Consider the following 26,432-nt stretch of genomic DNA (forward strand, 5'->3'; position numbering starts at 1 on the left):
AGCTGCGCGAAATACTTGCCGAACTACTGCCATTGGTAAGAATGGATCATGTTCTACCGCCAAATAGTGAAGTTCTCTGTCAAGCTATACGCCGGGGTCTCGTTAGCACACCGCCATCACATATGATTGGTGACGATCGTGAAAACTTGCGAGTTAATGCTTGGATTCGAGGAGGTAAAAACCAAGGCCTTTTTGTACGACCACGCCTTTTCATGCCATACTTTGAAGAAGTAAAAGCCCTTTTAGAAGATCGAATGGCATCATCACATCACCAACTTGAACTCATGCGTCTGCGTAGATCTCGACATTTTCCCGACATTCCAGATACCCTTTACATGGTTTCGCGCATAAACTCTTCTTCGAACAGCAGCTTTGCACCTGGCGTTACTTGCAGTATTAATGGCGATAATAGCGAAAGAAACGATGCTATTGCTATTCCACCACCAGATAGCCATACACTTGCAGCAATGCGCAAGCGTGAGCATAAGCTTCGCCAATCGCCAATGTGCCAACGCGCACTACTTCTCCCACTTTCATCCAAACATGAAATCGACCGTCAAATTCGTCTTCGAGTCGTTAGAGAATTTAATCTACCACATGACTTTCCCACGTCTGCACTCGAACAGCTTACTTGGTGTCAGTCTTTTAACAGAGAACTCTAGCTCGGCCCTTCAGACAAGTTACGCTCGGCTATCAACATCAGCACATCATCGTAACGACTTGCCAGCCTTAATTAAAGAGGGGGATTTTCGATATCCACATAGTAATCCTTTAAACATGGTCAGAAGTGGCGAGACAGGTGCTTGTGACATAGAGGTTGGCAACGGTCATCTGTCCGATATGATGCCCGATGTAGCCATGGCTACTGCATCATTAGGTCAACTACATCTCAGCACTGGTGGCTGCGTGGGTAATGTCAGCAATTGTCCAATTGAAAGCAGCAGTGATGTGTCAGAAAGTTTACAGCTTGATTTGGGAGATGGACCAACTCCGCATATCATCAGTAATGCAACTGGTGTGATAACTTTACGCGACTTACAGGTGAACTCCTTTAAAATATAGTTTAAAAATATTATTTTTATCTAATTGTATTTTCTAAAATAGCATCAACTACCAGAAAACAATTATCGCCACATGATTCAGCGGTCGAGCTCGCCATTTGATGTTCTACGACAGGGACAGCACTCGCCTGCTCCACAGATTCCTCCTTCAGACGCGCTAAACTCTGGACCACCTAGGTTTTTATAGAGGTTGCAAATAGCTCCCGATAAACAATTTTATTTGCATTCGTTAAGTCGGAAAAGACTGAATTTTCTACAGTATTTGAAAAACATAGGGATGCAAGCATAAACACGCATTGGCAGCAGTCTGGGCTTACTTTGGAAATTTAATTGTTTAATAACTTTTCTTTTTGATCGACAATATAACATCGTCAATATAACATTAAAATGCGTGTATATGCCAAAGCACAAGTCTCTCTCAAAGGTGATGGTGAGGGGTTAGATATAAGGGTGGGGGATAAATTACAATAAAAATCGAAATTATATAAAATACAAATAAGTCTACATTTAAACACCATAAATCGGAGATATACACGAGTGTGCTCCAAATTTCAAGTCTGTAGCTTCAATAGCGCCGAAATAGACTGCGTTCATACGGACAGATGGACGGACAGCAAGACGGACATGGCATTTTCGTGAATGAGTATAAAAATTCAAGTCTGTAGCTATTATATATTTTGAAATCGACGCGTTCAAGCATACGGACAGACAGACAGGGCCAAATCAACTCAGCTCGTCGCCCTGATCAAGAATATATACACTTTGTGGGGTCTGCCACGCCTCCTTCTGCCTGTTCATTTCAACGACAAAACCATTATACTCTGAGTACAACCAGCAACCGAGATGTTTCAAAGTAAGCAAATTTGAATAAATTTAAGCGCTTAAACTTTTAAAATATCACTTTGTGTACTATATATATGTAAATAAATACTTACATATAGGCCATCATGAACAAATATTATGTACACAGGGTAAATACTCAAAATGCAAATTGCTCATTACATTTTAGGGTGGATGTTAATTTATTGCTCCAAATACCTTCGCGTCACATATATCATTAATGATCATATATGTCTTCAACGCCGACTAAGTTAACCTCAAGTTGCTAGCAGGATCCATTTTTACTTAACACAATTTAATTTCTTACGCATTGTTCATAATGCCGAGTCAACTGATTCAATATTGATCGTACATAAGTATGGTATGTAAGCAAAATGTATTTTTGAGTTTATAATGTAATTTTAACATGAACATGTATTTTTCTTTTCGATATCTATTTGTTTATTGATAATACGCATTTAAGCATTTGGTTATTGATTTACTTTTTTTGTTGATGAATTCAGCTAATTACAGACATTAAAGTTACTTATTATTTTTGATTTTTGATTAAATTGTACATAAAAATCATAATAAAAGTACAATGTACGTATGCATATGAAATGTGGCAAATACATATGTGTAAACACAAAGAAAAATGTATTGCATTTCTATTTGTATATTTAAATTTATATATAAACATAAGTATGTATAGATTTTGAAATGAACATGGACTTATGGCATATTCTTGTAATGCATTTATATAAACCAAGTAACATTCAAACTTTTTCGAAAGCATTTTTAGAGTTAACGCATAGTAAAAAATTAATGAATAAAATTTGACTGATCCTATGCACTTGTACTTTTTATTTTTGTTTTTAACCATAATATTGATTTTATTAACTTCTTATTTGGTATGCATATAAAAAAAATTCCAAACAATGCCACACTCCGCCCTCATATTTCCCATATCAGTAGGTTGTCAAATTTTGGAAAACGTAATGATGCTTTAAAGGGAATATTTTTTCACAATTTCCCATTTTTACGACACTGACCGAAATTTTACTAATTGTCTGCATGATACAAAAATCTTTAATAATATAAACTGTACTGATACAAGATCATTATTCTAAATAAACATATAATGTCCGTTCTTTTTGCATTCAGCATATATGTATGAATTATGCATTTTTTACAATTCTTATGGGACCCGATCTTAACAGTTTAACAAAGCGTAGCATTGTGTATGTATTGAAGTACAAGCTTTACCATTCCAGCTACATTGAATAAAAATATAGTATCTAAAAAGTAGAAAATAAAGTGCTGTTTTATTTCGTTTTGTTCTCTACTAACTCAATAGGATTATAATATATATATATATATATATATATATATATATATATATATATATAATGAATGGCTTTTAGTTGACTTAATTGCATGCAGAAAGTTAGTTTACATTTTGGGCATAATTTCGAAGCTCATAATCAAACAATACGTAAACTACAAATCAACCTTCAAAACTTTGGATAAAGCTAAGAAAAATTCTCAAATACACTTATCCTGTAACAGTTGAAACAGTTAATCTGCCCGTTATGAAGTCTGACAATTCATACACGTTGTTGCTACTGTTACTGTTGTACTTTAACGACCGTTAATTCTGTTAGTCTATATGTTAAGATTTCGTTAAACATTTATAAATTTTTGTAGATTTAAAGGTAATTTTCCATTTATTGTTGTAGCTTATATGGCCGTCAATTAATTATGTAAATAGTTTTTGTTTTACTAATAAGTATGTTATTTAAATCATTCTTATTTTGTTTGTATATAAATTAAGGACTTAAATGTTATAAGAAAAATGTTTTATAAAGTGTATTGTTTTCCGATGTTTTCTTCATTACACACACACACACACACACATATATATATATATATATATATATATATATATATATATATATATATAAATTTTTTTTTCCTACCTGTGATTTTATAAATGCTTTAATTTTATTTGACTGCTTAATACCAACTTCTGTTGTTTTTATAGTCATGTAAGGATTTTTCTGTTGCCTGATAAATAAAACTGACGTGCCATCTTTCATTATACACATATGTACGGATAATACAGTAAAATTACAATAATACTCGTACTTGTGCTATCATAGTCTCAAGATAGTGCACTCCCAAATTGTTGTTTCTTTACTGTATAGCGAACGTTGGCGCCCGTATAGACGCCTTAAACTGATTTTATGCTGATTAAGCCTTAGCTTCGACCGAAATTTTGACCAAGAATGACTATCAGCCACACCGCATCATAGCATCTGCTTAGAATTTTTTCATTTACACTAATAATATACTTGTATGTGTGTATGTCTAGTTTTATGTTCTTGTGTATGTCTGTGTTTGGTTTGTATAAGTATAAGTATATAGCAATATAAATAATTTGTATATAAAGTTCTTGTTTTTGCTATGGTCTACGTCGCAGTCAACGCCCTATACCATCCTTATCATCTCGGTCGCCTACTCGCAGTGTGAAGCCCTTTCGCCTAATAACAGTAACATATAGCCGTTGACAGCATAGCACAAAATTGTTATTGGTGCGGAATATGTATTTAAATTCGCCTGAATTTAAAAGGATGTTGTTTTTTTGCTACTGTTGTTATTGTCGGTGTTGCTAAACGCAGACTTCTTGCAACCACCGCCACGTTGACCCTATCCCACCCATTAATACGTATTGTGTACAACATTTAGTTCCACACGCGTAAGAACGAGTCCCACGATCCTGTTGCTACTGCCATACCATTTTCAGTGACTCCCAAACATGAAACACGATTATCATGGCCGGCTAGAATGCCTGAGCGCTCTGCTTTCATTGTGTCCCATACATTACAATTAAAATCATCATATCCTGCTAATAACAGACGGCCACTTTTTGAGAACGCAACGGAGGTAATACCACAAATGATGTTGTCATGCGAATACATTGCCAATTCCTGATCAGCCCGTATATCAAAAAGCCGACAGGTTGCGTCGTCAGATCCTGTCGCGAAGGCTTGTCCATTTGGAAAGAAGGTGACTGCATTGATATCAGACTCATGTCCTGGGAATGTTTGCTTACAAACACCTTCTCTTATATCCCATAACTTTGCAGACGCGTCACATGCACCCGAGACAAATGTTTTGCATTGCGGTGCCAGGGAAAGAGCCATCACGTCACCCGTATGACCAAGAAATGAAGTAACCTGCAGACCGGTTTCGATGTCCCATAGGCCACACGACATATCACCTGAACTTGTCACAATTTGATTATCGTCCAGAAAACGGCAGCATGATAGATAACCGCCATGGCCTGGTAGCTCACGGGACACACGTACGTTTCCTTCGCGTGTCTTCAAGTTATAGATTGAACACATGTTGTCGAGACCTCCACAAGCAACGTAACTTCCCGATGGAGCGTATGCACAAGTCATCACCCACGAAGAACGCAGTGGTATAGCATGTACTTTGTTCGTAGTGTGCGAGTCCCACACGATTAGTTTCCCATCTTGTGAGGCTGATACAAGGTTTCTGGAGTCATTACCCCAATGCATAGCATAAATTTTAGCTAGGTGACCGCGCAGTGTACGTCGGGTGCGCATTTGTATACGTCCAATAGGTTCTAGCAAAGCGGCAGCCTGCAACAGAGATGTATCGCACGCAGCCTTCCGTGCATCTCGAATCGCATTCTTTAATGACTCAGCTTCCTGTCTTAGACTATCTAGTTCATTCATATTGTATTGATGATAGTTACGTTCTTTTCTTAAATGTTTTTCTTTTTCGTACAATGGTACAAAACTTTATCAACAAAACCTTGTAATCCGACCTGAAGAACTTCCGGTATTTATGGTTCCAAATCTAAATATGTACATATATATATGTATGTATATAACTCTGTATATAAAAATCACTTACCTTTCTAAATATATGAAGTTCTCTTCCGTGCTTATTGATTTATTTATTTTTTATTAAAAAAAAATTTTTTTTTATTTTTCCTAACAACTTTTATGGAAGTCTATATACAATGCTAAGGCAGCTGGACATTCGCTGTCAATATGATTATTTCCAAATGAAGATGATTTGCTATCCAATTCCAAAGCTTCGATTTTTTCTTGCAATTTTTTTTTTTTTTTGCACACTGTTCGGGGCTTCCTGCTGGTAAAACTTAGATAAATGAATTTTTTTGTTAGACCATTTTCATTACTGGGCTATGTTAAATTAATGTATTTTAGATATTCAAATGTGTGGAAAATAGGAGTTGATTAATAAGAGTCTAACCAAACTGATGCAATTTATATACATAGATTTTGCGAACCGATTCAAAAATCTTGATGATGTATGCCGATTGATTTCCTTTTGCTCAACCTTTCAACTTAATTTTTATTTTGTCTACTTTTAATCATGAAGAAGATATTTGGACTTGAAATCGATAGATGAATTTAGCTCACTAAGTTCTTCATTCGGTTTTATTTTTTAGTTTAAGTGTCCTATATTTTTTGAAATCTTTCTCAATTCATTTCATATATCGGTTTACACTCAAGCCAAAAAAAAAAAATAAATAAATAAAAAACAATGTATTTAATTGATCCCAGTAAAATAATATTGATTTCTGTTCGCCGCTTGTTCGGCCCGCCTGTTTTTACCCGTTGTCACTAGTATTTTTTTTTTTTTTTTTTTTTTTTTTTTTTTTTTTTTTTTTTTTTTGTACACCTAAATTGTAATTTTTGCACCACCACTGACATTAAAAATCAAAGTAATTGGAGTAAGCAGTACAGCCAGTGTTTCACAGTGCAGAGTAGCAAAGTATTGGTATGTACGACAGGAAAAGCAGGTTTAAATGTAACCAGTGTCAGTGCGACAAGCATAGTTAAATGTGAGTATTTGTCCCATTCGCACCAACAGCAATTTGTATTTCATGAAATTGATAAAGCGAGAAAGAAACACAGAAGAAAAATCAATTTTAAATACTAAAATTTTGGGGTAAAAAATATTACAGCAAAAACATAAAATAATTGAATAATTCTATTTATATTAGAAAGTAATTGTTAATTAATCTTATTCCCTTAACATATAAAACCATATATATTTTCAGCAATCAGCAAATTATATTATATATATATATATATATATATATATATATATATATATATATATATATATATATAAAGATATGAGGAAATAATATAGAATCATGTATATATATGTTCAAATGCTTATAACATTGTAGTCATATATTTGCATATATTTTGTATATGTATACATATATCCATATCTATATATTAAAATGAATTGGTTTGTAATTTTGGTATGCAACAAAACACACCTGAATCTCTTTTCGGCGTTCCGTGATCAATTTAAAGTAACGTTGCTTTCTTTGTTTTATTTCATAGGTTACACTCTTCGGTACACAGTAAACTAATAAATAGCTGAATAGATTTAACACTGTCAGTAGATCTTTCAATCTAACTAATCGCTAGCAGCTTGAGATTTTTACAGTATGTCAATCTTAGCACAACTCTTCACTTGCACTTCACCATTGGTAGCCAACACCTAGAAGTATTACAGGTATGCTGGATATGCATATATCGATACTTTTCCTCATCGATGAAACTAAAATAATTTCACTTGCGTTTCCATGAGTGAACTAATAACTTTTACCACCTAACCGTAGGTATGTATAAATAAGACTTTTACTGGAAGTAATGTAATGCACTATCTTCTTATAACATAAGATGGTATAATATAATATAATATACATACACATATATATATTTTTTAGAATGAATTAACTCCATACTAAGTATGTTACATTACTTTCGATAGAAATTTATCATTTTATTTCATTTCGCAAATCGCAATCCATACAAAAAAAAAAGTTTGCATTTGTCATGGATTCAAAGATTCAATTTCGAATATGTTCGGCTCAGTTTTTAAGCACGGACATATTCTCATATGAAGCACCAACATGTTCTTACTCTATCTTCTCTATGCTATCCACATCTTTATATGTACGCACCAGCACACAAAAATTAAAATTTCTTCGCGACGTTCTCAATTTTTCTTTCTGAGTATATACGGCTTGCCCACCTATTGTTCGTTTATTTTTCCAAAAATAAATATTTTCGTGATGCGAAATGGACGTTATCCGAGCCGTTCATTAAATAGAATATACATGTAATTCACTATAGTCTTTTGTCGCAAACTTTACATACATTATTAACTGTTTTTAGGTATAATAATGTATAAATGTAGGTACATACATCTGTGTGATGTGGATATTAAAGCGCATACATCCTACTAACAAAAAAATTTCAGCTGCACAATTTGCACAGACAGCAAATGTTTCGCACACGTGCACCTATATGCTTATACATGTAGCAAGGGACAATAAATGGGTGTGTGCATGCTAGAGGTGGGCACGGGCCGACTTTTTTGCACCCGGCCCGATCCGCCCACGGTCAAAAGTTCAACATCCGTACCCGAAAGAAAAAAAAAAATTTGCATACCCACACCCAACCCGTCCGCCCGAAACACTTACAAAAAAAATTTAATTCTCAGAAATTACAACAAATTTGTTGTTCTCAAACATAACAACAATTTAATCCTTAAAAATACAATATTATTTACAGAAATACTACATGTTTTTATTTAGAAAAAAAAAAAAGGAGCATATCAAGATTTGCGCTTAATAGCCTTGTGCGCCTTTCATTTAAAATTTTTCCAGAAGTGGAGAATACTCGCTCGCTTGTCACACAGCTTACCGGAATACATAAAATATTTTTTGCCAAAATTTAAGGTCCGTTGCCTCCTGCCAAAAATCTAAGATTGACAAGTTTGAATTATAGCGTGTGGGATAATATTTATCAATTTCTAAGTCAATTGCATTTTTGCCAGGTTCGTCAAGTTTTCTTTTTTTTTTGGTTGATTTTTGTCTAAAAACTCTAGAAATTCAAGATTCAAATTTGTCAATTCTCGCGTCCTCAATTGAATCATTTTGCATATCATAAATTTCAACCATCTTGCTTTTGACGGTCTCCAAAATATGATTTTTTTCGGGTAAAACGGGTGTAGCGGCGTAACTCGCACCCGCCCGCACCCAACCCGAAACTCGGTTTTTCAACCCATACCCACGGCTAACCGCGGGTGCCCACGGGTATCCGATGAAAACCCGGCCCGTGCCCACCTCTAGTGCATGCCCATCAAAATCCAGAGCTCGCAAATGAGAGTTGATCGTTTTTTGTATATGCTCTGCTTCGTATCATAACCGAAAAGCTTGTGTAGACACGATCTCGCTCTGAGCGGCACTCTTTGTTTTGTTTAGAATCGGCTTTGGTCAGATGCATTGCAATGACTCATTCGAGTGACGCTCTCAAATAACAGTCGCGTAGAGACTAATACGATTTTCGGTCATACATACATACAAAGAACGCAACAATCGCGTGTGATAACCCATACATACGCAAAAGACTGTTTGCTTCAACTAACTCAAGCTAACGATCAGTGACTGATTTGAGCGAAACGAAAACAGAAATAACAGTCTCACTCAGAGCGTGAGCAGACCTAAGCCAGTCGCGACAAAATCAGTTTCTGTCTGAGTCTTTTTGATTGTGTCAGTGAAAGACACTTATTTGCAGACAACGAAAAAGTGTCAACAGGTATTTGCGAGCTATGTCAAAATCATATTCTTTAAGCGCATCAACTCGACCATACCTTTCCAACAAATAATCATGAAACTGCTATTATTTCGCCTGAACGAGGAAGCACCTTTCACCCACAAGGGACAAACTGGGACCGCCGCGAAGAATTTTCATTGAGTTGAGTAGAGCATATACAAAATTGAGTATATAGATACTTTTCTGTGTGGAAAAAAATTTGCCCCACTTGTCCAGTTCATATGTTGCATGCAACACTCAATTTTCTCTAGCAAGTCCAAATCGTTAGTATGTCGACGTTTCTATTCCATTTTACTAACGGGTAGATAGAGTACTTTTATAAATTAAGATTATAATTGACAATGTTTGAATCAAGGAATCGATTACAAATAATAATCGACGCCTTCTTATAATGACAGCAGTGATTATAGAAGTAATGACTAAAGTAAATTATTAGGTTCCTAACAATATCTTCATGTTTAATTGTTGCAATAACTGATATCCAAAAATGTTATATCTATATACATATGTATTTAAGTAAAATACAGGCACTGTAAAATACACATACTGTATTTTACTTAAATACATATATATGTATATGTAACTTCACAACAACTTCATATTTATATATATATATATATATATATATATATATATATATATATATATATATATATATATATATATATTGTCATATATATATATGACAATTTGTTTGTTTGTTTTGTTTTTTATAAACAGCTTTGTGACGACTATAACTCAAAATTTGCGTATCACTCTGAAAATTTTGACCATTCAGAATACGATGCAACGCACCCCTTACTGCGAGCGGATCGCTATCCAACCAAATCTGTTCACTGTCTAAGCTGCAAAAGACAAATTCGAAGTAATTCCTTAAGTGATATTTGCGTACATTATACTGTGCATCCACATCCGCAAAGTTATATCAAGTGCTTATATTGCAGTGGATACGTTCATCACTATTTACGTCCTGAGAAACTGTGTCCGGAAGTTTTTCACTATTGTTCACCACGAAAACACGACTTATTAAAAAATATATAAATATGGAAGACATTGACGCCAATTTTGCTAGAGAATTTGACACATTAACAGAAGAATCGGAAACTTCCGAGTATTCAGAACATGATAATGAAGAAACTAACCACATTGAGGATGAAGTAGATGAGTTACTTAATTTTTCGAAAACTAATTTGATATCAAACGATGTAAGTCCTAAAATTAATAGACTTGTCTCTCCAAACAACAATGTTACGAAAACCACCAATTTTGTTAAAATGAACACAAATGCTGAAGACAATACGGAAATAAAATTGGCAGTTAAGTCTCAGATGAAAACACCAACGAGATCAGTAACTGGGCATCCCAACTATGGATTTGGTAAGCGTTGGTCGAAATCGGAAGACATTTTACTTAAGTCTTTGGTTGAAAAATACCGGGAACGCTGGGATATAATTGGATCACATTTTAAAGATAGACTTGAGCAACAAGTTCAGCAGCGTTGGGCTAAGGTATTAAACCCGGAGCTCATTAAGGGACCTTGGACGCGTGAAGAAGATGAGAAAGTTATTGAACTCGTGCGTCGATTTGGACCAAAGAAATGGACGTTAATTGCTCGATATTTGAATGGGCGAATTGGAAAACAGTGCCGTGAACGTTGGCATAACCATCTCAATCCAAATATTAAAAAAACTGCTTGGACGGAAGAAGAAGATACAATAATTTACAATGCCCATTTTAAGTTAGGAAATCAATGGGCTAAAATTGCAAAACTTTTGCCAGGTCGAACTGATAATGCTATAAAAAATCATTGGAATTCTACAATGCGTCGTAAATATGATGCTGAACGCAGATCGGTCAACACAGCAGCTGGCAGTGATCTAAAAAGCTCACGCACTCGTCTTATTGAGTTAATTAAAACTGGTGGTATTAATAAGTGCCCACAAGTTTTATATACCAAATCCACGCCTTTTCATAACAGTATTCAGGATTTAAAGAAATCAGGAGTAAAAACAGTTGTAGATTCATATTACGATGACACGTTTTTTAGCGTTGTGAAAGCTAAGGATGTAGTCAAAGATATGTGCACTGAACCCAGTGACTCTGCCGGTGCATCAACTTTTGATACACAAAATATAAATGGATTAACTAAAGGCACTTTTATGACAACACTTCCTCTTTTACAATATGATGTTAAACTTAGACCTACTCCTAATATACTAAAAAGATCGCGTAAACTAATTCCTGATGCATCAAAATGTTTGGATACACTAAAAAGCGACATAAAATCGAAATTGCCACAAACACCAGTTATAACCCCTATTAAATCGCTGCCTTTTTCACCAAGCCAGTTTCTTAAATCGCCTTGTCTTACATTTGAAGATATGAATTTGCCAGCAAGTACACCAGTTACCAAAACGTATAACCGTGTAGGAATGGAAATTAAAAAAGAGCTGGAAACTACATCAATTGAAACACCACATAAAAGTAAATAACACTATACCGTATTTTACATATAATTGTACTTATCAAGTTTATTCTTAATTGCATTTCTGCAGGTTTAATTGGCCCACGTACTCCAACTCCATTTAAAAATGCTCTTGCGGCTATTGGGAAAAAATTGGATGGACGCTCATTTGTGCCATCTAGTCCTTTAAGTCTGGCTGAAGATCTTGCAGAAATTATTAGTGAAGAACAACTGAATGAATCTGATATCAATACCATCAAAGCAGAAAATAGATGCGATAACATATCCAACATAGAATGCTCAAACACTCTTGCAAATATAAGTTTTGGTTCGCCTGCGCCAAAGCGAGCCAGAAAATCATTGCTTCCCAGTTGGAACGTTAACAGCTCACATCATTATGGAAAAAAAACGCAACCGTTTGAAACAGAGACGCCTAGCAAATTTCTTATGTCGGGACAATCTGTTAAAGATTTCTCCCCAAGTAACATTATTGAAGGAAATTTAGGCAGTGAACAGGACCCGTTATTTGATGAGGGTAAGAAAGAAAATAGACCATACGGGCGAAGGTTTCGTTCCGTTCTTAACGAGCATATTTTGGATCCAAAGTGGGCACGAGTTGCATGCGGCAAAACCAAAGATCAAATTTTTATGGAGAAACAAGCGTATGCATGTCTTCAAAATCTAAAGATGTCTTCAGACTTAATACCGCGGTCGTTAAATTTTGAGAAACAAAAATAAACTAAATTGTTAAAAATTGTAAGGAAATAAAATAAATTGCCCTATTAATATTCGTATTTATTTATGTTAAAATTATGTATGTATGTAAACACCGCTGAATGTCTATCTCTTTTGCTAACATTATTCTCATGTTCGGTTCTGTTAATTGTAACGGACATTCTTTCGTTTATGCTTTAAGTTCATATTTCGGCTGCCTGCGCTGCAGCGTATATGCTTACATATGTATTTTTATACCCTGAACACATTGAAAATGGGAAATCAGGGTATAATGGTTTTATGAAAAAGTATGTAACGGGCTGAAGGAGGCGTGGCAGACCCCACAAAGTATATATATTCTTGATCAGCGCGACGAGCTGAGTCGATATAGCCCTGTCTGCCTGCCCGTCCGTCCGTATGCGTCGATCTCAGAAGTTATAAGAGCTAGAAAGCTGAACTTTGTCATGCTCCTGTGTACCATACGCAGTACGAGTTTGCTTTATTTTTCCGATAAATCATCCGATAACTTTTCTATCGAGAATAATCGAAAAATGTTTTTTTTTAGCGTAATTTGAACACTTTTAGACCTGGAGTCTTCAAGTTTGCGTTGTATATAAAGTTAATCGATACAAAGATTTTGTAATTTAAAGATTTTGGATATCACGCCCCCTTCTCCACCAATTTGTAAAAAAATGCATTTCAAGTGCTAGAGACTTGTGCTTTAGAATGTACACACATTTTTACCATGATCATTAAGATCGTATGTCTACAAAAGAAATTATTCAACAAATAAATTCTCATAATATTGCCCACACTGCAGCGCAGCCCAAGCGCAGTCGCTGCTTACTAAGCAGTTAGCAGAGCGCAGGCTTATGCGTGCGTGTGGATGTATGTGTATGTATGTGTGCATAAAAGAAGTCCAGAATGATTAGAATATCAGCTTGGAGGGTTCAGGGTATCTCCTAGTCGAGCAATCTCGACTGGAGCCTTCTTACTTGTTAGTCTCTAATAAACCTCTGAATCGAATAGGTTATGGGCCCAGGCAGCGGAAAATGAAAGCTGTGCTGGTGATTGGAAAAATCACATGTGAGACTCGATTTATTAGTTAAACTAATTTGTGCAAAATGAGTTCAATGTTTGCAATTGAGAAGCTAGATAGTGAAAACTATAGTGCGTGGTCAGTGCAGATGAAAAGTCTGTTGATTCATTCTGACTTGTGGTCGGTGACATGTGGTCGGTTATTGAAAAATGAGAACGATACAGTGGAACAGAAAGCGTCGTTTGATAGCAAAGATGAGAAGGCTCTAGCTAGCATTTTGTTGTCTGTAAAAGCGTCGCAGATAAACAGTATCAAGCACTGTGGAACCGCGAGAGAAGCGTGGACAAAGTTATCCGAGATACACATGCCTTCGGGACCCGCGCGTAAAGTACAGTTGTTCAAGCAATTGTTGTATATGAAAATGACAGCTACAGACAGTGTTCGTGAGCATTTGAATAATTTTTCTAATGTCGTAGAAAAGTTAAGAGAAATATAAGTGCAGGTGGCTGATGAAATGCTTGTAATAATATTAATAACAAGTTTACATGAAGAGTTGGACAATTTCGTAGTCGCTATCGAGACACGGGACACATTGCCTTCATTTAGCGCTCTAAAAATCAAATTGTTGGAAGAAGGAGAGAGGCGCAACGTAGGCGACGAGGGTGAATAAAGCGAGAATAAAATTTTTTCGTCGCGTCCAACAAACGGTAAACGAAACAAGACAAAGAAAGAGCCGGAAGACATGAAGTGTTGGTTGTGCGGGCAAAACAGGCATTTCGCGGCGAAGTGCAGACTAAGAGAGAAAAAGGTTGTTAAAGACAACGAGAGCGAAAAAGCTATCGAAAAGAGCAGTAAAAGGGCTTTTTCGGTGTTCTCTTTTCTTGGAAAAATCCAATTGGCAAAAAATGTCTGGTGTGTGGACAGTGGTGCTACAGCTCATTTGTGCGCGGACAAATCAATGTTTATACATATGCGTGAGCACAAAGAGAAAATAAAACTAGCAGGCGATAATTACATAGAAACCGAAGGTTGTGGGACAGTGTTGCTTAAGTGGAGAAATAATACGATCGAATTGCGAGACGTTTTATATGTGAAAGACTTACAATGCAATTTTATATCTGTGTCAAAGCACTGACCAAACAACACATAGACTAGACATGTAGAGCAACGTTTTTCTACGCCGCAAAATCTGTGTAGCAGGTCCCGGCCAACTTCGTATTCGCTCGGCTTGGTATTGGCTGGCTCGGGTAATGAAAGATAGCACGACGAAATCAGTGCGCTCTAAGCACGCAAATGGTCATGCATGCGCTTTGCGTTTTTTGTCTTACTCTCCCTCTCTCTCTCTCTCTCTCTATCTCTCTCTCTCTCGCTCTCTCTCTCTCTGTGGGCTCTCAAATCATGAAGCTCAGCAGCGCACAAAAATTGAAATTTCTTCGCGACGGTCCCAGCTCTTTCATTTTGAGTAAAAAGTATACCGAAATCTTAAAATCGTTTGCGACATTCATGCAAACAAAATGTTAGCGTTTCGATATATATTTATGGAAAGGGTATCAAATAGGCTATTATGACTTAATTAGAAATTTTTGACAATAATGAGTAAAGCTTGAGTGTAATATGACATATGTATTTCATATATTGCAAAGCATTTGACCATCTGCGTGCTTAGAGCGCACTGATTTCGTCGTGCTATCTTTCATTACCCGAGCCAGCCAATACCAAGCCGAGCGAATACGAAGTTGGCCGGGACCTGCTACACAGATTTTGCGGCGTGGAAAAACGTTGCTCTACATGTCTAGTCTATGTGTTGTTTGGTCAGTGGTCAAAGGCAACTGAAAAAGGGTTAAAAGTAATTTTTGTGTAAAGCAAAGTGTATGTTAAAGACAGTAGCAATGACAATTGGCTGGTTGCAGAAAAACATAACGATTTGTTTTTATTTGAAAGTAGCATGAAAACAGTAGTTGCAGCTAATGTGAATGCAAATATGAATCAATTGGTGAAATGGCATGATGGGTTCGGGCATCTAAATTTTGATAGCCTAAATAAAATGATTAAACAGGGCATGGTTCATGGACTTCCAGCTAGTGTGTGTAATACAAATGACTTTGTGTGTGAAACGTGTGCAAAAAGTATAATTTGCGTGAAGAAGAGAAAATCGCTCAGAGGAATTACTGGCGTTAGTTCATACAGATATTTGTGGTCCCATGCGTACGGCATCGCAAGGTGGAGCGTGTTATTTTGCAACATTTATTGACGATAAATCGCGTTATATGTCGGCGTACATGCTAAAAAATAAAAGTGATGTATTTGAGGAATTCAAAGACTTAAGAAAATTAGCTGAAAATCAAACTGGAAAACGCATAAAAGCCATAAGAAGCGACAGCGAACGTGAGTACCTGAGCGGTACATTTGAAAAATTCTTATCAAGCCATGGTATAAAAAGACAACTAACTGTTCCCCACACTCCACAACAAAATGGTGTGGCGGAGCGCGCCAACAGAACACTGGTGGAGATGGCGCGAAGTATGATGGTGCATGCTGGAGTTGGTGAATCTTTTTGGGGCGAGGCGATAATGACGGATGCGTATCTACGCAATAGGGCTGAAACTGCAGCTTTGATTGGCAAAACTCCATATAAGGATTGGTATGGGCAAAAACCGAGCGTATCTCATCTAAAAGTATTTGGTATGAAAGCTATTGTATTAAGTAAAAAGCATAAAAACAAGTTTTCAGAAAAAGGCGAGCAACATATACTGTTAGGTTACTCTGAGACTGCCAAAGCTTATCGTCTGGAAATCTGCGATGCAGAAGGAGTATGACAGCCTGAAAAACATTGAGACATGGAGTCTGGTCGATCTTCCTGCAGGCGAAAATGTTATTGGTTGTAAAGGGGTTTTTACCACCAAGCGTGATGAGTATGGCAACGTTCAGCGTTTTAAAGCTAGATTGGTCGCAAAAGGGTGCGGACAGTAATACGGAGTTAACTATACGGAAACGTTCTCTCCAGTTGCACGTTACTCCTCAATCAGATTAGTGATTGCGTTAGCTGTCGAGCACGGGATGCACCTGCATCAGATGGATGTCTCTGCAGCATACCTGAACAGCGAGCTACACGATGACGTGCATATGCGACAACCAGACGGTTTTATCGACGCGCGTACTGAAGCTGAAGAAATCGTTGTATGGCTTGAAACAGAGCGGTCGGGAGCACTCTTTTGGAGATTGGTTTCGTCCCATGTGCTAGTGAACCATGCATTTATACAACCAAAATCAAAGGGTATTTAAATATTATTGTTGTGTATGTTGACGATTTTTTACTTGCATGTACCAGAGAAGAAGATGTGGCCCATATTAAGCAGCTCATATCAAACAAATTCGATGTGGTCGATGGTGGGGAGCTGCACTACTTTTTGGGAATGGAGATTGAGCGAGATGGCAAGACTGGTACTCTCTCCATATGCCATAAGCAGTATATTGAAGACCTGCTGAAGGATTACGCCATGCAAGACTGCAAGCCAAGCGCGACTCCGTTGGAAATTGGTTTTCAGGCGAGGTGGGATGATGTTGACTGCGGCCAGGTGGATAAAACACGATATCAATCGCTCATTACTTCGTTATTGTATTTGGCGTTAACTACACGGCCAGATATAATACACTCTGTGGCTAAGCTGGCGCAGAGAAATGCAGATCCGCACAAGGAGCATGAAGTTGCAGCAAAGCGGGTATTGAGATATCTAAAGGGTACCTCTGATTTGAGACTACACTATAACAAAACGGATGTGCGTATCCACTGTTTTGTTGATGCAGACTGGGCTGGCGACAGTAACGATCGGAAGTCATTTACGGGTTGCTCATTCTGTCTTGCTGGAGCAGCAGTTTCTTGGGAGTCAAGAAGCAGAATTTGGACGCCCTGAGTAGCACAAGAGGCCGAGTACGTGGCACTTTCTACGGCAGCCAAGGAGGCGGTATACGTTAGAAAATTGATCAACGGGTCGATGGCACAGGTGCTGTTTTATAGCGATAAGCAGAGCGCACAATGCCTTGCTAAAGATGCAAAATTTCATTCGCGTTGCAAGCATATTGAAATAAAATACCATTTTGTAAGGGAAATGTACAAAAATAATGTAATAATATAAAGTAGATTCCCACAGATGAAATGATATCAGATGTATTAACGAAGAATTTATGTAAAGTTAAACATGAGAAATTTACTGGAATGTTAGGATTAAAATCATACATTTTTGTAAAGTAGACATCGCGTTGAGGAGAGTTAAAATTATGTATGTAAACACCGCTGAATGTCTATCTCTTTTGCTAACATTTTTCTCATGTTCTGTTAATTGTAACGGATATTCTTTCGTTTATGCTTTAAGTTCATATTTCGGCTGCCTGCGCTGCAGCGTATATGCTTATGTAGTTTTAGTCTCTAATAAACCTCTGAATCGAATAATTTATATGTATTTATATTTAAATAAGTAAGAAAATTCTAGTCGAGAGTGCTCGACTAGATTCTAAACTGATCCAAACTAATAAAAAAGCACATTTAAAAATGTTGACATAATAAGTGTCTTTCACTCACACAATAAAAAAGACTCAGACAGAAACTGTTTTGTCGCGTCTGAGCGAGACAGTTATTTCTGTTTTCGTTTCGTTAAATGAAGCAAATTGTCTTTTGCGTATGTATGGGTAATCACACGCGATTGTTGACGGACAGGGCTATATCGACTCAGCTCGCCGCCCTGATCAAGTATATGTATAGTTTATGGGGTCTGTGATGATTCCTTCTGCCTGTTTCATACTTTTCACAAAACTATTATATCCTGATTTCCCATTTTCAATGGGATCAGGGTATAAATGGAAGCATGGAAGCATATTTTGTTCAACAGTCGACCATCTCGGTCGAGCAAATACGAAGTTCTCTGGGGCCCGAGCACTTTTGTTACATCAGTAAATATGAATGTAAAATAAAGCAAGTAAGAAAGCTCTAGTCGAGACTACTCGACTACGAGATCCCCTTGGAGTAATAGCTATTTCAATAATTTTTCGCGTCTTTCAGCTTACACAAGAAACACGCACACACACACACACACACACACACACACACACACACACACACACGCACACACACACACACACACACACACACACACACACACACACACACACACACACACACACACACACACACACACACACACACACACACACACACACGCACACGCACACACACACACACACACACACACAATAAAGGTGTAGAAGATATAATTTTATAACTGGTTTTCGATAAAGGTTTTTATCAATAAAAAAAGATCGGGATGCGTTAACGATTTTTAATGATAAACTTGAAATTCGCGCTGTAATTACGGACATTTAAAAAAAAAATTTGAAGTCTCTAGCTCTTATATCTTCTGAAATCGACGCGTTCATACATACGGACAGACGGACGGACAGACAGACGGACAGGGCCAAATCAACTCAGCTCGTCGCCCTGATCAAGAATATATATACTTTATGGGGTCTGCCACGCCTCCTTCGCCTCCTTCTCAGTCTTTTGAGGCTCAAGCAGTGAAATTAAGGCACGACAAAATCAGTGCGCTGCGACCGCTGCCACGAAAGGCACACGTTCCCAAACGAAGTACGGTTATGCGCTCTTTTTCCCTTACTCAGTCTGGTCTCTCAGATAGCAGCAGCGCACAAAAATTAAAAATTGTTCACGACGATTCTAGGTCATATCTTTTGAGTGAAGGGTATACTGAAATCTTTAAAAAATCTTATAAGCGTTTCGATGGTTATTCATGGGAAGGGTATGAATATGTTGATGTGCATAAACACACACATACTTGCAGTGATTTGCTTCAGCGCATTTTTTCGTCGTTGAAAAAATTTGTTCTAGATGTCTAGTCTATGTGTCCTCCGGTTAGTGTCTGAACCAAACTAATAAAAATGCATATTTAGTATGGTTGAAATTTCAATTTTGATGTATTTAAAAATAACAGAGATATGGTGACCATCTGGGCCGGAGCCCATTCCGGGACTGTCAACAACTACCACACCCTCCCCCCATTACTAACTAAAAAAAATAACATCTTGATTAATTCATTTATCATACAGATTCACACATAAATTCAAATTTTACTTTCTTCATATTTAGCATAATTACATTATCTTGGGACTAATTCCACAAAAAGAATATCCATATATGTATATGAAGACATCCTTATATTTAATTGTTATTATATTCATGATTACCTGACTTATACCACTGACCAGAGAACACATAGACTAGACATGTAGAAAATGTTAAGTTGGTCGACCACTATACTTCGTATTTGCTCGGCTCGGTCGCTGGAGGTTCGAGCAGTGAAAATATAGCACGACAAAGTCAGTGCGCTGCAAGCGCTCAAACGAAATGGTGCCATTCTTATATGAAGCACAGCTATGCGCTACTTGTCCTACTCTCTCTCTCTCTATGGTCTCTCAAATCACCGAACACAGCAGCGCACAAAAATTCAAATTTGTTCGCGACGATCCCAACTCTTTTGAGTGAAGGGTATACCTCATGCAAACAGGCTCATGCAAACAAAATGTAGCGTTTCGATGGATATTCGTGGGAAGGGTATGAAAGCGTTGATGCCCATAAACAATATGATTTCGCGACGGGCAGTCACACATATAGTGATAGTCACTGGAAACATGTGTGAGTATTTGTGGGCAATACACACACACTCTCGCTTGCTACATGTACGAGCATTTGTATGCCTGTGTGCGAAGCTCTTGCCGCCTGTAGCAATTTTACAGTCCAGCATTTGCATTTGGTCGATCTTGTGAAGTGCTGCCATACATATGTATGCATGTTTGTATAAACATTTGATTATGTGTACGCAATGGATGTGCTGCTCACAATTATGGGATATCACCTGTAGAAGCATTTGTATGCCTATGTGCGTGTGTGTATATCTTTGATTGTATGTTTGGGAGATGAACATTGGCGTGTGCCTACCTCAACTTTTAATGGTATGAACGATTTTGGTTTTTAATTGAAGAGGCGCGCTTACATTTGTGATCTCTAAATTTCCAGTTTCTAGATCAAATACTGTAGAAAATTCAGTCTTTTCCGATTTAACGAATACTTTGATTGATCAATATATTATTGAAATACTTTATTTTTATATAACTGTGATTTAATTGATTAATATAATAAAAAAAAACTAGGTGTACTTTTAGTTACGACAGATATTAGTATGTTAATATTATTCATTTCTCTTTTGTACATACGCTCCGCTTACATCGACAGTGTAGCATAACCAACATAATGATGTAATGGGCGTATATTTTTAATACGATATATTTCTTGCATTTTGACGTTTACGCTTACATACATATTGTATTCAAATGACCTAATATTTTTTGAAATATAATTTTGTTGTAAATTGAAAATGTAAAGTTCGGGGTATTTTGTCAAAATGGAGTGCTAAAATAAAATTGCTTATCGGGAGCTATTTGCAACCTCTATAAAAACCTAGGTGGTCCAGAGTTTAGCGCGTCTGAAGGAGGAATCTGTGGAGCAGGCGAGTGCTGTCCCTGTCGTAGAACATCAAATGGCGAGCTCGACCGCTGAATCATGTGGCGATAATTGTTTTCTGGTAGTTGATGCTATTTTAGAAAATACAATTAGATAAAAATAATATTTTTAAACTATATTTTAAAGGAGTTCACCTGTAAGTCGCGTAAAGTAATCACACCAGTTGCATTACTGATGATATGCGGAGTTGGTCCATCTCCCAAATCAAGCTGTAAACTTTCTGACACATCACTGCTGCTTTCAATTGGACAATTGCTGACATTACCCACGCAGCCACCAGTGCTGAGATGTAGTTGACCTAATGATGCAGTAGCCATGGCTACATCGGGCATCATATCGGACAGATGACCGTTGCCAACCTCTATGTCACAAGCACCTGTCTCGCCACTTCTGACCATGTTTAAAGGATTACTATGTGGATATCGAAAATCCCCCTCTTTAATTAAGGCTGGCAAGTCGTTACGATGATGTGCTGATGTTGATAGCCGAGCGTAACTTGTCTGAAGGGCCGAGCTAGAGTTCTCTGTTAAAAGACTGACACCAAGTAAGCTGTTCGAGTGCAGACGTGGGAAAGTCATGTTTCGACTGTAACATTCATGCACACCATCTGCTCCGCACGCAGAAGATATTGATGAGGCCATTGATGAAGTCGACAAACATGAAGCGGACACAGTTGTTGGGCGTATAGAACCAGTAGCGGCCGGTGAGGGTGGCGGACTCTGATCTTCATCTTCTAATAGACATTCCGTCGCTTGTATGGTGGATGAGACACCATTGCACTCATCTCCATCGCCATGGTTAGTTAATATGGAAGTTTCAAGAAGATCTGACACTTCATCTGGTAGATTAAATTCTCTAACGACTCGAAGACGAATTTGACGGTCGATTTCATGTTTGGATGAAAGTGGGAGAAGTAGTGCGCGTTGGCACATTGGCGATTGGCGAAGCTTATGCTCACGCTTGCGCATTGCTGCAAGTGTATGGCTATCTGGTGGTGGAATAGCAATAGCATCGTTTCTTTCGCTATTATCGCCATTAATACTGCAAGTAACGCCAGGTGCAAAGCTGCTGTTCGAAGAAGAGTTTATGCGCGAAACCATGTAAAGGGTATCTGGAATGTCGGGAAAATGTCGAGATCTACGCAGACGCATGAGTTCAAGTTGGTGATGTGATGATGCCATTCGATCTTCTAAAAGGGCTTTTACTTCTTCAAAGTATGGCATGAAAAGGCGTGGTCGTACAAAAAGGCCTTGGTTTTTACCTCCTCGAATCCAAGCATTAACTCGCAAGTTTTCACGATCGTCACCAATCATATGTGATGGCGGTGTGCTAACGAGACCCCGGCGTATAGCTTGACAGAGAACTTCACTATTTGGCGGTAGAACATGATCCATTCTTACCAATGGCAGTAGTTCGGCAAGTATTTCGCGCAGCTCTACATCACTTAAGTCCCGCTTTCTAACACCCTTCCTCGCTACAGAGTGGGCAGTATGCGTTAAAAGGTTTGGTTCACGATCCTCCATGCGCCGGATAAGCTCTTGCTCTCCCCACTTTAGCACAGCTTGTAGAACTTCTAATTCGGATGCTTGTAAGAAGTTACTTTGTAATACATGTACCAACTGTGATTTATCTAACTGATTCAGCACTGGTGAAGAGCTAATTGCGGAAAACTCTTCGCGCAAGTACTGGCATGCTTGACGAAAAACCCAAGCAGAGCCATGTGGTTGACATCCCCACTTTAAGACCATTGATAGGGTATCAAGGGACAACCACTCAAGTATTAAATCCTCACATCCCTGTGCTAAAATATCAAGTTCAAGAAACCTGCCTATTTGGTATAACTCCATTGCTTCTTCAAGAGTAGTTGGTCGTACTCGACCAGTATTAGTCAATGCGTGCACTTCACCAAGAGAGCCAGTCGAAGATCCCGTTCCAGCACCTCGAAGTATTAGAGCTAAATCAACAGTATCTAAATATATAGCGTGTAGTAAAACACGCGCATATCTTTTTGGTATTACGGTCTCATCAAGAACAATGCGCGTTGGTACGTGTATAGAGCGCTCTACGTACTCGTCAATGTTACGCGTTCGGCGGGCAATTAGATTACGGAAAAATGGTGAACGCGCACTTAATATAGCTTTATGACATGGAAGCTCTAGTTTTGGCCGAAAGCCATACTCAGAATTAATCGATTCTTGGCGTAAGTAATCGTTTCCACATTCCGCTGTGAACACGAGTGCTGCGTCTGCATAATCACCTGTTTCTAACAAATAGCGAAGATCATGTTCAAGAGGGTTGGGTGTACCAAAATCGTCGCCTAGTTGACGCAACAAATTGATATTTACGGTCGGATCATGTGCACAAAGATCGCCCGTATATAAATAACGTAGCAATATAGAAAATATTTTTACATCAATAGGTGACGTAGGAAGTTCGAGACATATGCGTGCCCCGAATCCCGGACAGCCTGAAAGCAGATCTCGAAAATATGTACAACGTGAGGATAATATAGAACGATGCACAGGAAAAACAGATCCACGAAATACAAGGTCACAATCAGTACAGAGATTTAAATCGTAAAGAGCAGCCAGATCTTGTTTATATGTAGCTGCTGGTGGACGAGCTAATTCTGCTTGTACCTGTTGAATACAAACGAAACGAAAATTAGTGCTGTGCAGTTTTATCGACAATAAACGTTCAATTACCGATAAATCCCTTAATGCAGCCAATGCTTCGAACTCTTCACAGAGAGCTGCCAATTCAAGAGGCGTCCACTCAGATACGAAGTCACGTAAGACACGCGCATGATCACAGGCTTTTGATGATCGTCGTCGACGTATAAACTTCCGCTTAAGCGTCGCAAAACCCGTCACTCGCTTTCGCCTTTGATCGCGATGGTAATGCGCGCCGCTATAAGAAAAACTTGCGCCAGGGCTTTCAGTAATTCCGTTTGAGCTTGTTGAACCCATACTTCCAGGATTTGACGCAGCAAATGCGTTTCCATTCTCAGTGGTTGTACTTGCGATATCAGTAGTTGTGGCCATTGGGTAACCAACGTTGGATGTGTTTGAACCCATTTCCCTCCTTACGTGTGGAATTTGTTCACACTTAAACTAATTTAACGCATTAACCACTTATTCATACGATTCATCTTATTATTTGTGAAAATGTAATTATCCGAGATTCTGCAAATAAGTAATTAAAATTTTAATAAGATTAAGTTAAACTAATAAGAGTAAGAGAGAATAGAGACTGCTCGACTAAGAGATCCCCTGGACCCTTGGGGCAACTGATACTTCCGTATTTAAACACAAACAAACACACGAATGGGCTGCAGTGTGTGCTTACTATTGGAACGTAATTACTTATATTTTGAAATTAAGGTATAATGGAATTGTCAGCTGAAGGACGCCTGGCAGACCCCACAAAGTATTCTTGAATAGGGCGAAAAGCCGAATTATCGTCTGTCCGTATTAGAGGTCTGTATGGGTATAGTCGCTTGCGGTCGTCTTCCAAATATACTGATATTTGCAAGTGTTTGCAAGCATTGCTGAAAAACGAATCGAATACTCGTAGTACTCAACGTCGCCAAGTATTCTGTTTTACTTTACTTCTTACGCTTTGAGGAGAGTAAAACAAAAACCCAGACAAACGAAACGAAACGAAAGGCGAGTAAAATAAAAAAAAAAAAATAAAATTGTACGGTATTTTATCGCGCGTTGAGTGCCGTTGCTGAGCAAAAATCAGGCTAGAATTGGCCATGATTAATGAAATTAAGAGAGATCCCCTGAACCCTTCGAGCAACTGATACACACACACACACAGGCATACATACGTACGCACGCATAAACACGCATTGGCTACAGTATTGGCTTACTATGGGAACTTAATTGTTTAATAACTTTTCTTGTGGATTGACTATCTTGATGAAACTTTCAAAATATGAATATAACATAGATATTCATGTATTTGCCAAAGCGAAAGTATATAGTATTTCAAATACGCCTTTTACAAATGTGACGGGGTGAATTAGGGATGGGGGTAAATTTTGACAAAAATCGAAATTGTATAAAATGCATATAAGTATATGTCAAAGCACAAAAAAAAAACAGTTTCCCTTAGCGCAGCGAGTTTCGGTGGCCGTCCACTTCTCAATCGGTTCTGAATTCTTTGTCTCACTAATTTCTTGTGCCTACTTCCGAACCACACTCGACGACAGCTACATATGTACGCTGTCGTCCCGCTACAACGGGACTTTTCCAGCCTACAAAACACAACCGACCAGCCACGATACGTCCAGTCGCGAAACACACAAAATAGCAAAACTACACGCATTCACATTCACATACTTTTAACAACTTCACTATGCATGCTGCGCTCGTATGACACCAAAACAATTACCATATCCTCTTAAGCTAGGTACACACGATGCAAAGAATTTGCAGCAAGTTAAAAATAATTTGCAGCAAAAGTTTGCACAAATGTTCACACCAATGCAAATATTGATGCAAATTACTTGCCTCAATCAATTTTCGTTTTGCACGCAAACTTTTGCATGGCTATTTCGTGCAATGTATTGCATTAATATCTACACGTGTTTCATTTTTATACCCTGAACCCATTTTCAATGGGATATCAGAGTATAATGGTTTTGTTAAATGTAACAGACAGAAGGAGGCGTGGTAGACCCCACAAAGTATATATATTCTTCATCAAGGCGACGAGCTGAGTTGATTTGGCCCTGTCCGTCTGTCTGTCCGTATGTTTGAACGCGTCGATTTCCGAAGATATAAGAGCTAAAGACTGGAATTCAAGTTTGCTTTTAAAATTCGATAAATCATCCCGTTATGTTTTTATCGAATAAAAACAATCAAGTTCAAGCCAGATGCCACTATAGCTAATTGTGAATGATTTTTAATTGTTTTTTTTAATTTCTCAAATATTCAATATAATATGTAGATCATATGCTGAAAGTTTCATTAAATTCCGTTCAGTCAAAAATTAATAAAAAATAATCAAATATTTGGCCAATTAACAAACGCATGTG

At 37.7% G+C, this 26,432-nt stretch overlaps 4 protein-coding genes and 1 pseudogene across 6 annotated transcripts in view; 3 read left to right on the forward strand and 2 right to left on the reverse strand.

Moving 5' to 3' along the window:
- Positions 1 to 41: 41 nt before the first annotated feature.
- Positions 42 to 6,640, forward strand: LOC149268250 (uncharacterized). Its single transcript, XM_089474602.1, has 3 exons — positions 42 to 152; positions 448 to 1,041; positions 1,105 to 6,640. The coding sequence occupies exons 1-3, from the start codon at positions 42 to 44 to the stop codon at positions 1,246 to 1,248; spliced, it is 849 nt and encodes a 282-aa protein (XP_089330728.1). The 3' UTR covers positions 1,249 to 6,640.
- On the reverse strand, positions 2,060 to 5,647 carry Gbeta13F (guanine nucleotide-binding protein subunit beta-1). The gene has a single exon (XM_089474971.1). The coding sequence runs from the start codon at positions 5,645 to 5,647 to the stop codon at positions 4,625 to 4,627; it is 1,023 nt and encodes a 340-aa protein (XP_089331097.1). The 3' UTR covers positions 2,060 to 4,624.
- A 3,229-nt stretch (positions 6,641 to 9,869) lies between the features above and the next one.
- Myb (proto-oncogene like protein Myb) lies at positions 9,870 to 12,836 on the forward strand. Of its 2 annotated transcripts, none has more exons than XM_089474957.1 (4): positions 9,870 to 10,010; positions 10,307 to 10,451; positions 10,531 to 12,070; positions 12,142 to 12,836. In XM_089474957.1, exons 3-4 carry the CDS (start codon positions 10,630 to 10,632, stop codon positions 12,786 to 12,788), a joined length of 2,088 nt encoding a protein of 695 aa, XP_089331083.1. In that variant the 5' UTR covers positions 9,870 to 10,010; positions 10,307 to 10,451; positions 10,531 to 10,629; the 3' UTR covers positions 12,789 to 12,836. The 2 variants fall into 2 exon arrangements, with proteins under 2 accessions (XP_089331083.1, XP_089331084.1); XM_089474958.1 differs by having other exon boundaries at positions 9,979 to 10,075.
- Positions 12,837 to 12,902: 66 nt separating this feature from the next.
- On the forward strand, positions 12,903 to 16,485 carry LOC149268251 (uncharacterized; annotated as a pseudogene). The gene is made up of 2 exons (XR_016271172.1): positions 12,903 to 14,831; positions 15,748 to 16,485. The product of XR_016271172.1 is annotated as an uncharacterized LOC149268251 (transcript).
- A 4,463-nt stretch (positions 16,486 to 20,948) lies between these two features.
- LOC108620350 (BTB/POZ domain-containing protein 7) overlaps positions 20,949 to 26,432 on the reverse strand; it is a 31,974-nt gene continuing 26,490 nt past the window's right edge. The window contains exons 2-4 of the mRNA XM_089474956.1: positions 24,091 to 24,570; positions 21,520 to 24,024; positions 20,949 to 21,456 (exon numbers count right to left, since the gene is read on the reverse strand). Of these exons, the coding sequence (XP_089331082.1) occupies positions 21,313 to 21,456; positions 21,520 to 24,024; positions 24,091 to 24,462 (3,021 nt within the window). The 5' untranslated portion in view covers positions 24,463 to 24,570 and the 3' untranslated portion in view covers positions 20,949 to 21,312. The remainder of the gene's footprint in view (positions 21,457 to 21,519; positions 24,025 to 24,090; positions 24,571 to 26,432) is intronic.

This window comes from Drosophila arizonae, chromosome X, assembly GCF_054131065.1.
Source record: "Drosophila arizonae isolate 15081-1271.41 chromosome X, UAZ_ARI_1.0, whole genome shotgun sequence".
Lineage (NCBI taxonomy): Eukaryota > Metazoa > Arthropoda > Insecta > Diptera > Drosophilidae > Drosophila > Drosophila arizonae.

What these genes read in the sequence shown, in the direction of transcription:
- LOC149268250 (XM_089474602.1), top strand. Translation starts at nt 42, where the DNA reads ATGGATCATGTTCTACCGCCAAATAGTGAAGTTCTCTGTCAAGCTATA. An exon ending in ACGATCGTGAAAACTTGCGA is followed by an intron (nt 153 to 447) that starts GTTAATGCTTGG and finishes TTCCACCACCAG; the next exon opens with ATAGCCATACACTTGCAGCA. An exon ending in TAACTTTACGCGACTTACAG is followed by an intron (nt 1,042 to 1,104) that starts GTGAACTCCTTT and finishes TTTCTAAAATAG; the next exon opens with CATCAACTACCAGAAAACAA.
- Gbeta13F (XM_089474971.1), bottom strand. Translation starts at nt 5,647, where the DNA reads ATGAATGAACTAGATAGTCTAAGACAGGAAGCTGAGTCATTAAAGAAT.
- Myb (XM_089474957.1), top strand. Translation starts at nt 10,630, where the DNA reads ATGGAAGACATTGACGCCAATTTTGCTAGAGAATTTGACACATTAACA. An exon ending in AATTGAAACACCACATAAAA is followed by an intron (nt 12,071 to 12,141) that starts GTAAATAACACT and finishes GCATTTCTGCAG; the next exon opens with GTTTAATTGGCCCACGTACT.